Below are 11,680 nucleotides of genomic sequence, written 5' to 3' on the forward strand. Positions count from 1 at the left end.
CTAATGTGGAACTACTGTTGGATCCGTGACTGCTATATTCTTATAAGCAGTCACAGCTTCTTTAGTATGTTTGTTTCAAAAATACAAGAGTCAGTCAAAAGCCTGTCAGACCTAGAAATATAATTGAAGCTGTGCTATTGTGATGCATGATTCTGGGTGTGACGCACTTGTCTAAATCATTTCCTTTTAAAACAAGCAATGCCAGTGACTGTGCACATTATGGAGCCTTATTAAAGGCAGAGCTGCAGTTTATGGAACTTGCTCCTAAATGTTTATATCAATATGATTTCTCCTCGTGTCTGGTAACAAGGCTTTACTCATGAAGAGCATTTTGATCCAACTGCCTTGTTAGTCCTACATTTGCATTCATCCTTCACCAGAATCCAGTTTATCTCTTTCAGTTTGCTTATCATCTCGTCTCTGCAAAAGGTCGCTGTGTTCTCTCAGCAAAGAATAACACCTAGTATTCCCATAAGTCTTTGGAATTACATTCACTTGTTATCACACACACACTCAAAAATCAAGTGGTGTTTCTTGTTATTATAAAAGCCCCCAGTGGCTCTCAGACCTGAAGCACGATTGGCTCATTGCATCTGTTGCTAGGCTACGGCTGTATGGTATGTCTCGGCATCGCATTAAGGAGGAAAATGAAAAGAGATGAGAACAAGGAGAAGATGCTATATAACATTATTTAATAATGGTAATCTATGGCGTAACCATAAAACATTTACAAAATATTCACAGGCCGATGCTGTCCGTTGACAATACATTTATTTCAACGCTATATATTCAAATAAAAAGTTTATACTCGGAGCACATCGTTCAGACGCTGCGTCCTGTAGAGAAATCAATCATGTGTGACATCATACAATAATCTCCATACTAATTTCATTTACATATCCAAGAATCTGCAAACAAACGCCGGTACAAACCGAGAATAACGGCCCTGTACAAAATTTACAACAGAACATCTTATCATATAAGCCATCAGACATGGTCTAAAATGACCAATAATTTCTCCCTGATCACCGCGTACAAATACATTGCACCTCAGTCTCATTTTCGTAAAAATGGTATACATCTCTCAATCACAAATGGGTGATTTTTTTTCTATAAAGATTCCTCACATGATAACATGATGTGAAAATAGCTTATGTCATTTCAACAGGGCAAACACAAACTGTGTTAAACATTTCTATTGCTATATATATATATATATATATATATTTATTGATTTCAGAGGTTTCTCAATGTATGAAAAGTGCCTTTACATTTGTGGCAGGAATTTACAGTAAGAGATCATTATTGGTGAATGTCTGTCCTTTTTTTTTTTCTTCTTCAGGGCAAAAAAGTATGTGCTTCCTTTCCGTTAGCTTTGTGAGATAACAAAAAAAAGTCTGGTGAGGATCAACGGGCTCGCCCTTCTTTTTTTGGTCTTTACATCAAAAACAAACTCCAAGAGGGAGAAGCGACGGTGGTTTGATTTTGTCTTGAAAAACTCAAGGAAGAACTCTACAGTTTTAACAGTTTTCTAGCAGTCCAATTGGAAGCAACTGGAGCACAGATCGGTTTATGTTCATCAGCTTCCACCACCTTCTGCTCTGCCTGCGTTCTTCACTCATATTTCCCCGGCTCTCTTGGAACATCAGACCTGGGAGATCTCTCAAAATTGCCGTCCATCATGCAGCGGCCGGTGTAGGGAAAGTAGCAAGCCAGGCCTGCATATGGAGTAAGGCGGTTCCCAAAGGCAGTTACCCCATTAAGCTGTCTGAACTTAAGGGTCTATGCGGAAAGCTAAAAGCTTGTCAGAGTGTTGGTTATTCAGGGTGCGCAGGTCCGGCAGACGAAGCAGCAACTTTGGGAAGAGCGTGCTGTCGTCTGGGCGGCGACTGGTGATGAGTGAACGCAGAGCTTTTATTAGATTCTCCTGCAATTGCTCTACTGCGCCAACCTCCACTATACCAGAGCGATCTAAAAAAAGAAAAAAGGAGCAAACAAAGTAGCATTAGACATAAGAAATGTGTTTGTGTGAGAAGTATGAGCTTGTATGCACATAGCTGCGTGACTCTTACCAGCAGATACGAGCACGACAGCCATAAAAAGTGCCATCTCATCTGGTTCCAGACCCAAAGATCCTAGCTTCTCACTGAAATCAAACATGGAATCCAATAATGAGCCCATACCAAGGGCTCTCAAGGATGCCAGTGAGTATGTATGTCCGTTGAGGAAGGTCACCGTCCTCTCTTTGGGGTCAAACAGTGAGCAGAACCTCACCATGAGAACCTGTCAGCAAAACAAGAGCAGTTCAGCATCGAGGGAAAAAGAAACGTAAAAAGAAAAGCCCCAAAGACACAAATCGTATTCAAAGAGGCATACCTGGAAAGTACCAGATTTGAGCAGCATGACCTGATCATGCTGGCTGAGATTCTGGAAGCCTGGGATGCTCTTTGCAAACTCCACCACTTCTTTAACAGCAGGGGTGAAGCACTGGGAGAAAGACTCCCACACCTCCTGACTGGAGCGACTGGCCGGAGCCACAGGACATGAATTAAGTGGGCATGCCTGCAGAAGACAGAGAAAGAGAAGCATTATGGGCATTTTATTGACTGGAATTTAAAAAGGCTTTCATAGAGTCAAAAGGAGAGGGAGACTCACCAGAACCTTGGCTCCTCCGTTCAGCTTCCAGGGACACTGGTTTTGGTTTGAGGACTCTCTGGCTGGGAAACTGTTCTGATTGGCTGTGTAGCCCTGAGACGACATGTTACCGCTGACAGGACACTGGTTCTGATTGGAGGAGAACGTGTACTTGGCGTTGTCGACGTTTGCGTTGGTGGTGCTTTCGCTGCCTGTAGGTGGGACGGGGAAGTTAGGGGGGACGTGGTAGTTAGCTGTCAGGTTCGCCTGCTCCACCTGAACTGCGTGCTGCGTCTGGGCAGTTGCGTGCAACAGGGCAGGCTCCTGCGCCGCGCTGTTCTGGAAAGAGGAAGCGCCAAGGTTGCCGTTGCCAGCAGCCATCTTGAGTGGTTTCTTGTTACCGTGGTAAGACTGCATTATGGAGCCGGCTCCTTCACTCGTCTGGTTCTGTGGACTGCACGGCGCGTCGGGAGGAGGTGACACCTCCATTTCCATGGAAGCCGATTCATTGAGACTGTTCATGTAGCTCTGCATCTCATCCAAAAGCCTCTGCTTCTCCCGCTTGGGAATACGCCCAAAACGCACAGCTGAGGACAAAAGCAGACAGAAACGAGCATCTCTGTTAGCATCTTACAGCACTGACACTTGTATGCGTAAAATGTTCACATTCAAACAAATATCCTACATGTGGCTCTCAAACTCTAATCTAGATGTATTACTAATCCCAAGATCTCTCATCTGTCTCTGACTATTCTTTCTCCATCACAGCTGTTACACCATACTACAGACCCAGAAGCCTCCATCTTTTCATCCTCTTCAGCCTTTACATTCCTCCCTTCCCCCCACCTCGATGCCCTACCTCCACTGACAGTCCTATTTATAGTACACTGTATGCTACACCACCTCCTCCTCCCCCACGAGTCCTTCTCTTTCTGCCTTTCAGTGAAGCGCAGGCTCTCTCTTTTTTTCCTCTAGAAGTAGGTCACTGGGTCAATACCACCAAACGTGGTGTCATTAGCAGAGTGACACAGTGGGTGATGAGTGGAAAGGTCAGAGGTACAGAAAGGCAGGTGAGAGAGCCGAAAAGACAAAGGGTCGAAGGCGGCTGATCAAAAATCAATTTCATGCTGGCGAGTCGCAGACATCAGCCGAAAACCAGAAAGTGGGTGGAGCTACCTTTCCCATGAACGTTATGTTGTTATTATCGTATTTTTCATTTACGGTGTTTTGTGTGCTTATTCACAAAATATAAATGTTTCAAATCTGATGAATTAGCAGTTGATTTCTCGCTTCTGGCTTTTTTGGGGGGGGGTCAGCTAAAAATGTTTGCACCAGAAAGAAAAAAAAAAAACGTGATTTATTATCACCTAGTTTAGCCATCTTCCCCTGGAGATTTAACTCCTGAAGGTGAAAATAACACACAAAAGCTGATTACCTGCAATCATATGTTTAATATTCAAATTGAAGCAGTGTATGTTTTTGTGATTAACTGGACAGAATAACATTAAATCTCAAATGATTTGAAATGCCCGTGTCGGGAAAGAGCGTACGTGACTGCGAACGGGAAGGGTAATCAACAACTTTGTGCCCCAGTTTCCTAAAATAAACTAGTATTTTTCACAGTTTCTACATGACTGATGACTACTGGGACTCTCCAGCTCCTCTTGCCATTAATCAGAGAGCAGCGCAAGGAGAAAGGGAGGCAGAGGAGGACAAAGACAAGAGGAGGAAATAGTGGAAAGGAGATGAGTAGAAAATTCAACTTTTTGATGAGGAGTAAGGCAAGTGGCTTTGACAGTGGGATTATGCCTTTGTTGTAAGCTGTGACAGAAATGAATTTGGACTTTGTTTTCGCATCTTGTACAAAGCGGATTAAAATGATTCACTGTTTAAGCCAGTGTAAAATACTGGTGGGAATAAATCCATCAGAATTTACTTATGTCTAAATATCTTCATGCAATGACATGATCTCTCACCATCTCTGGACATGCCCACGGAGAGACACTTCTTGAAGCGACAGTGCTGGCACCGGTTACGGTTCATGCGCATGATGAGACAGTTTTCATTCTTCACACACATCTTGTAGTGGATATTCTGCTGAATGCTGCGCCTGAAGAAACCCTGCGGAAGGAGGGTAGGAAGAATAGAGGCTGTGAAGGGTGTCTTTTGTGTCATTGTGTTTTTTGTACACAATGAAAAGGAAAGACGTGGCATAATATAACCTTTCTTTGGTCTCACCTTGCAGCCCTCGCAGGCATGCACGCCATAATGGAACCCAGATGCGATGTCCCCGCACACCTTACACAGAAGCACCATACCTCCGGTTTCTGTGAAAGAGGAAGTCACAACGGTTGTCAGGTGAAGAAACACAATGAAAAACTGCTGATGGCCAAGGAAGGAGGAGAACAGGGAGGAGGGTGGCGAGTAGGTACTTACTGGTGAACGTGCCAGTGAAGCCACAAGGCCTTTTGGCAACGGTGGGATGGTTGTAGGTCGGTGATGACACCGTCATAATTTGCGCAACTGGAGCACTGTTAACTTCGGGAAACTGAAAGACCATTTTCGGGGAAGGTGTTCCTCCCCCTGGCTCCCCTCTTTGCTTCAAGGTTCCGATCTCCTGAAAGGAGACACCCTCCGGGGATGAAGGCTGCGAGTGGGAGGAGGGCGACTGGGTCTGGTATCCACTTGACGGGCTGCCAGGACTCGGACTGGCACTTCCAGACGAGCCAGCGTACAAGATAACACCACCTGAAAGAGCACAGAGGGTCCAAAACTCAGTGCACAGGCACAAACTAGTAGAGAGTTGAAGTGTTGAGCAATCATCTGCTTTCATCTGAGCTTACTTGGCAGACTTTTGCAAACACAGACACAAAACCCTGACCTTGTTGGGACAACAGAAATTTGATCCGATGAACAATTTAGAAAAGAGAAGAAAAAAAAAGAAAGAAAGAAAAGTGACAGCTTGAGGAACAACAACTCTGACCGGGATATTTTTGTGCAGTCTTTTCAGTTTTTAATCTGATAAGAATGAGATAAGGGAAAAAATGCCCAAGTCCTGCCGAATCATACCTTCAAGTAACCTGCTTGACAATGCTTTTACTGATGAGTGATGGAAAAATAGGAGAGGTAGTAACTGAAATAGACACAGCATGCCATCTAGTTAAAGATCTACATCTCTCAACTGTCACAAACAATCATAAACTAATAAAATAGCCTACGATATATCACATCACACACACCAAACCTTCTGGAATAGGGAACACCATTAAATACATCATATCATATTATGACAGTAAGTCACTGTATGTTCACAATGAGAGCCACAGAGAGTTCACAAACAGGCCTTTGTTTATGGATATCAGATCAAGTTGGAAATGCCCTATTACTTCTAAACACAACACCCAAACCCCTCCGTCACCACCACCACCCCCGCCCTTTCCTTTGCAGACAGTGTTCCTCCCCGCAAGATGAAAGACTGCCCCTCACGTGCAGGCTGAGCCAGCCAGCTCCCTGCATGCTTGCTTTCAGAACTGAGTCCTTTCTACACTCCCTCCGCCTTTCCCCCTCCCTTTTTCTCTTATCCTCCTCCCTTCCTCCCTCCCCTTTCCGGCTCCGGGCCTGCAGACCCATCTATCCGCCAGCCACCTGACCAGGAGCTCACATGGACTCTTGACACAGTTCCCGCCTGGCTCACAAGGCTCTTTGCGCAGTCCCGTGTAGACAACAACAGCAGCAGTGCCATAACAAGCGCTAGGGCAGATCACGTTTGGAGTGGAGAAGGCTTTTAATGCTGTGGCTAGAGATACGGAGGAGAGCAAGCGGGGAACGGAACAAGTTAATGAATTCCACTGAGTCACTAGAAACTGCGCAGAGGGCAACAGTCACGTTGTTGCCGGTCACTGTTTTCACACTTTAACACAATTTCAAAGGCTGACATTGTGCTTTTTGTGTGTGCGTGTTCAGATGAATCAGGCTAGAGGGAGGAAAAAACCCACCAAGCAATCTTCCCTACCTTTAAAGCTACCATAATTGTTTTAATTTATGGTAATATAAGTGAGTGATTATCTCTTCAAATAATTTAAAGAATTTATGGATTTAGGCTTACTTTGGTACACCCCCCCCGTATTTAGCTCACAGTTTGAACCACTTGTTCATTTTTTATCAGATCACTGTGTCAAGTATCCAAGAAGACCTGCCAACTGTAACATTTCCTGCACGCACAATTCTTCACCCAGACACTGCATCAGATATTCTCACATTATGATTGTGATCATACCTTGTGGGTCAGTATCAAGCTACTTGTAATGTATCAGGTCTGTGAATATACCACCCAAAAGGTTAATGTAGTCAAAGTCAAAAATGCCTGCTCTGTGTGTGGCAGTATTATCCAAAGCGGTGTAAATATAATTAGAATGTCTGCTCTGTAATTCTGTGCACATTTCCTCTCAAGGACCTGGAATCATTTGAGAAAAGTGTGCCCTGTCTCTTTTGCTTTCTCTTCTTGAGAAAACACGTGCTGGATTGCTGTTTAGCTCTAAGTGCCTCCTTAATTCCACCGCTTACACGTGTCAACACTGACTGCTCCAACAGGGTATGCGTGTATGTGTGTGGACGTGTGTGGGGTGGCAGCTCTGGGCAGGCGGTTACTTCCCTGCGCACGCAAATGTTGCTTGTTAAGTTTTTCTGCATGATGTGTGAGAGAGGTAGTTTTCTGGGCATGTGGCTCACCTGCGGAGGGCAGGGTGACATGCTGCAGACACACTGGCTCTTCCACACCCACTTTCTACGCTCAGAAGTCACAACCCCGCCCCGCTCGTCGAGTAGAAAAACATTCCATATTCTGAACGCTTGTAACGATTTCCTGGAATATGGCTTGACTGGGCTACGGAATGAGCTCCGGGAATGTCACCCCCGCTGTCCTCAGGCACAGGTTACAACATGTGACTTGCGGATACACATAGAGCCACAAGAACTACGGAATAAACAATACAACCGCCTCCTTTTTTTTTTCTCTCTTTTTTTTTGCCAGTCCTCTCTGACTTCCCATCTCGTGTGTTCCCTCCCCCTGGGCATGCACGGACGCCCGTAGAAAATGTGGAAATCATGCTCCATTTGCAACTTGACTGTCCTCTGTCATGTGAACGTTTACCTCTGTGCATGGGCAGTAAGCCTCCCTCCACGTGCAACTACTGGCTTCGTGTCATCTGCTCATTTATGAAGCGTTTGTCATGGAGGATAGTTCTTAGAAGGAACAGCGGGCAGGTTTTTTTTTCACATTAGAAGCAGTTGAGAAGATTTTTTTTAATTAACATAATGGAAGAGGCTGACCCAATTTGAACTTTGTTTAAGGAGTTCTCAAGTTCAAAGGATTACATGTAGATCCTCGGGGCTGAGCAATGCAAATGTAGCCTAGAAAAAAGCATTTATTCTCAGGAGTGACATCTTTTTAATCTAACACAATGAATCTGGTTTCATTTTCCTGCTAGTGCCCAACATATGCATTCATCTGCTTAAACATGTTGCATTTTTTTGTAAGTTGGTCAATAATCACGCTTTGAGATCAAGGAGAGGAAAACTCCATGAAGACTACAGGGTTCATGAGAGCTGGTCATGAACAGCTGCAGTGTTTCTCTGCATTCATTCTCATCACAGAGTCATACCATTAACCACTCCTATTGCAGATTCTTACTGCTACTGATTAGCTTAGTCATTCAACTACTGCACCCACAATCTTTCTGGTACTTTTTCAGTTGAAAGGAGTGAGGTTGAACACGTCACGGCACCCTGAAACGGGTTGATACCATGACATTATATCCCAATTACACGATGAACACTTATTAAAGTACTCATCTTCCATTTGACTGCTGTGAAACTGAATATGGGCAGCATGGTGGTGCCATGGTTGCCTCACAGCAAGAAGGCCCTGAGTTTGAATCCACCGGCCAGCTGTGGCCTTTCTGTGTGGAGTTTGCATTTTCACCTCTTGCCTGCTTGGGTTCTCACATGTGCTGCAGCTCCCTCCCACCATGCAAAGACATGTACGTCAGGTTAACTGGAGAGTCTAGGTTTACTGATTTTGTCAACATGAATGGTTATCTGTCTCTGAGTGTTAGAATTGCTATAGAATGGCAACCTGTGCAGGCTGTACCCCACCTCTCACCTCCCTCCGTGTGACAGGTGGGATAGGCTCCAACCCAACCATGACCCTGAATTGGATAAGCGAAAGAAAATGGATGGATGGACTGAAAATCATCCAGAAAGGTTGACTAGGTACTATTGATAGAGACAGCTTTAAAATAAATATCCATATAATATTGAAACAATGTGAAAGGAAGTCAGAACAGGTTTTATTGTGTCATCTGATTTTACTGTAACCCTTAGAAATAAATAACCTTTCACATGCTTTGGTCTTTCTATTGCAGAAAGGGTTTGTGTGCTGTCATTACCAACAACACCCCATCAAAGCACCAATCTAAACAACTTTATTTATTCTGAATGAAAAGAAAAACAATCAACAGTCCATGTTGAAGTGACCTTTTTATCATTTCCTTGACAACATTGTGAAGGTTAGCCTTAGTTCATGTGACAACTGCTCAGTGCCCCTATGATAGTGACTTCAGTCTGGTATTTATCGTCTTATTTTGTTCCATTACACCGCCCAAACAGAAATACCAGAGTGTAATTGAAACGGCTTGGCCTTGTCACCCAAAAAACTAGTTGATGCTGGCAAATGTAGGTTAATATGTTCTTTCACATCCCACGTCCTGTGATAGGCTACCCCCCAAAAAAGGACGCTCCTTTTAATTACTAATGAACATTTAAAATCAGCTATAGTAACTAATATGAGACAGAAGGCTGGTTAAACCCCTCTGACCCACTGACCAATCTACCAACGAATAAAGAGGAATCCCCGTGTGAGCTGAGCGCGCGCACAGTGCGCGCGACAGAGAGGAACAACCGTGAGAGGAGCAGTGTACTTGGAATCATGCGCGGCACGTGGATACTGAGGCTGTGTACACGTGCTGTCAGCTCGAGGCGGGGTGGCTGCGTATTAAAATCAGGTGCATGATTCGCAACATCACGAACGGGTTTTTTATGTGTTGTTTTTTACCCAGGGTGCACGGCCATGGCCACAGTCGACCAAAGACCTATGTCCCTGATGTTTAGATTTAAATTATATCGTGAGATCTAGGTGCAGCGTGAAGTTGCTGTAATGGCTTAAAGCGTTATATCAATAGAGCGTCACTGCTTTATTGCTTTTTTATCTATCTGTTCGCCTATAACAATGGCGCTCTCAGCCAGTGAGCCACGGAGTAAATAGGCGGTTTAACTCTTATCGATTTCATGAGTCAGATATGATCTGTTCATTCATCATCAGCTCTCGCTACATTTAGATCGTGATTCAGGGGCTGGCAGAACTACATGTTTACTCCAAGCGCGGCTCTTGGAGCCAGTGTGGAAGGAGAATTTGGCACAGATTTCATGTTTGTGGAGCAGTGGGCGTGACTCCTCCCTGACATCGCCTCCTCACTTGTGTTTGGGGGAAAGTGCCACGATTGTGACCAGCAAACTTCTAATGAATCACATGTTTGTTAGTTGACAACCTCCCATTGGATGAAAACATCCAGAAGTGGTTTTGGGAGCAAGAACTTTAAGATCCAAAAAAACGCGGACGCAACGCGGGTGGGTCAGCACGTTATTGTTCCTTATCTGTCTGCAGATAAGCCTCTAATGGTGGGGCGACCAAACGTGGGGAAGGCTGTGGGATGACAACGTGCCCGGTCAGAGGGCGTTCAGGGTCGCGCTTCACGTGAGTTTGTTTACATGCAGAGAATCGGAAGTCCGCCGCAAAGACTGGAGGAGAGGACTTCCCTCTCTGAGCTCAGCTCACTCACTCAAAATCCTCAGACTTGCGCAGCCCAGAAGCACCTGGCAACACGCCAGAGATTGCACAGCTGAATTACAGTCATAGGCAAGAGTACAGTGCACAGAAACTCCAACTGCCTATAGCTTAAATAGTTTTCTGGATATCACACATTCATATAGAAGGAGCATAAGATGCAATTAAACTGGATACAAATCCCAAAGCATCAGACATGTCCAATAACTGCAGTGATCTGACATGACTCAAACAGACAATTAAAAAAAAAAAAATTATAATAATTAAATGGCAGTAAAACTTTATATATTACTTAAATATTAGCAATATTTGATCTAATGCAGCTCACTGGCATCTGTGCTCACCTGCACCATTACCCTCAAAGTAAACCTGACAGCGCTGCTTGCCAGCAGCTTTCAGCATCGACCACACAATTTAAAGCTTACTTACCACCTGGACTGTTTTCCATGTTTCCCAGTCGATCGGTGTTGTTCGTTTGTTCCGTATTACAGTAGGCGTTTACTGCTGAACTGACTGCCACTTCTTGTCACCGAAGAGTTTTGTTGATACGGGTGAAAGAGTCATGAACTGCCAGGGCATGTAGAGTGTATCCCAAAGCTCAGACCAAAAGCAGCGTGCACAGGGCATTGGGGTTCCTGAGAAAACCCGGCCAGCCCAAAAGAAGAAGAAGAAATAACAAAAGTAATAAAGAAACTATTTAAAAGCAATTCAGATCAGGTCTCTTATTGATCCCGATGTTCTCTCGAGGTGAACAGACGCACGGGGAAGCTCGACTCTCTGTCTGCACAGTGTGATGTCAGACGGATCTCTGTGTAAAAGGGTGTTCTCTGAATTACAGTGGTCCCAACGCGTTCAGCTGCTTGCCATGTACAGTCACCATGAAAACATGATCACAGTAGAAGTAGTTTAAACACTCCCACACTCATCAATAAGCTACACGCGTCCGAAAATAACCAGCACGTTTTCAGGTGCTTGAGAAATGTGACCATTTTTTTCTTCCCTCCCTGCTCTCCTTTTGTGTGTCCCTCCTGTTTGTTGGTGTGCATCAGGGATCTCTCTCTCTCTCTCTCTCTCTCTCTCTCTTTTCTCTTCCTCCCTCTCTGTGTCACGCTCTCTGACAACATTTCACCCCCACTCCTCCCTCCA

The 11,680-nt window shown here is 44.6% G+C and overlaps 1 protein-coding gene across 1 annotated transcript in view; it reads right to left on the reverse strand.

Moving 5' to 3' along the window:
* Nucleotides 1–675: 675 nt before the first annotated feature.
* The window catches only part of LOC309707077 (nuclear receptor subfamily 1 group D member 1-like), an 11,354-nt gene continuing 349 nt past the window's right edge, over nt 676–11,680 (reverse strand). Inside the window, exons 1-8 of the mRNA XM_082534185.1 lie at nt 10,964–11,680; nt 5,071–5,382; nt 4,873–4,961; nt 4,611–4,755; nt 2,656–3,221; nt 2,377–2,562; nt 2,073–2,283; nt 676–1,971 (exon numbers count right to left, since the gene is read on the reverse strand). The exon at nt 10,964–11,680 is cut by the window's right edge and continues 349 nt beyond it. Of these exons, the coding sequence (XP_082390311.1) occupies nt 1,775–1,971; nt 2,073–2,283; nt 2,377–2,562; nt 2,656–3,221; nt 4,611–4,755; nt 4,873–4,961; nt 5,071–5,382; nt 10,964–10,982 (1,725 nt within the window). The 5' untranslated portion in view covers nt 10,983–11,680 and the 3' untranslated portion in view covers nt 676–1,774. The remainder of the gene's footprint in view (nt 1,972–2,072; nt 2,284–2,376; nt 2,563–2,655; nt 3,222–4,610; nt 4,756–4,872; nt 4,962–5,070; nt 5,383–10,963) is intronic.

The sequence above is a fragment of the Aulonocara stuartgranti genome (assembly GCF_965226115.1).
Source record: "Aulonocara stuartgranti genome assembly, chromosome: 5".
Taxonomy (NCBI): Eukaryota; Metazoa; Chordata; class Actinopteri; order Cichliformes; family Cichlidae; genus Aulonocara; species Aulonocara stuartgranti.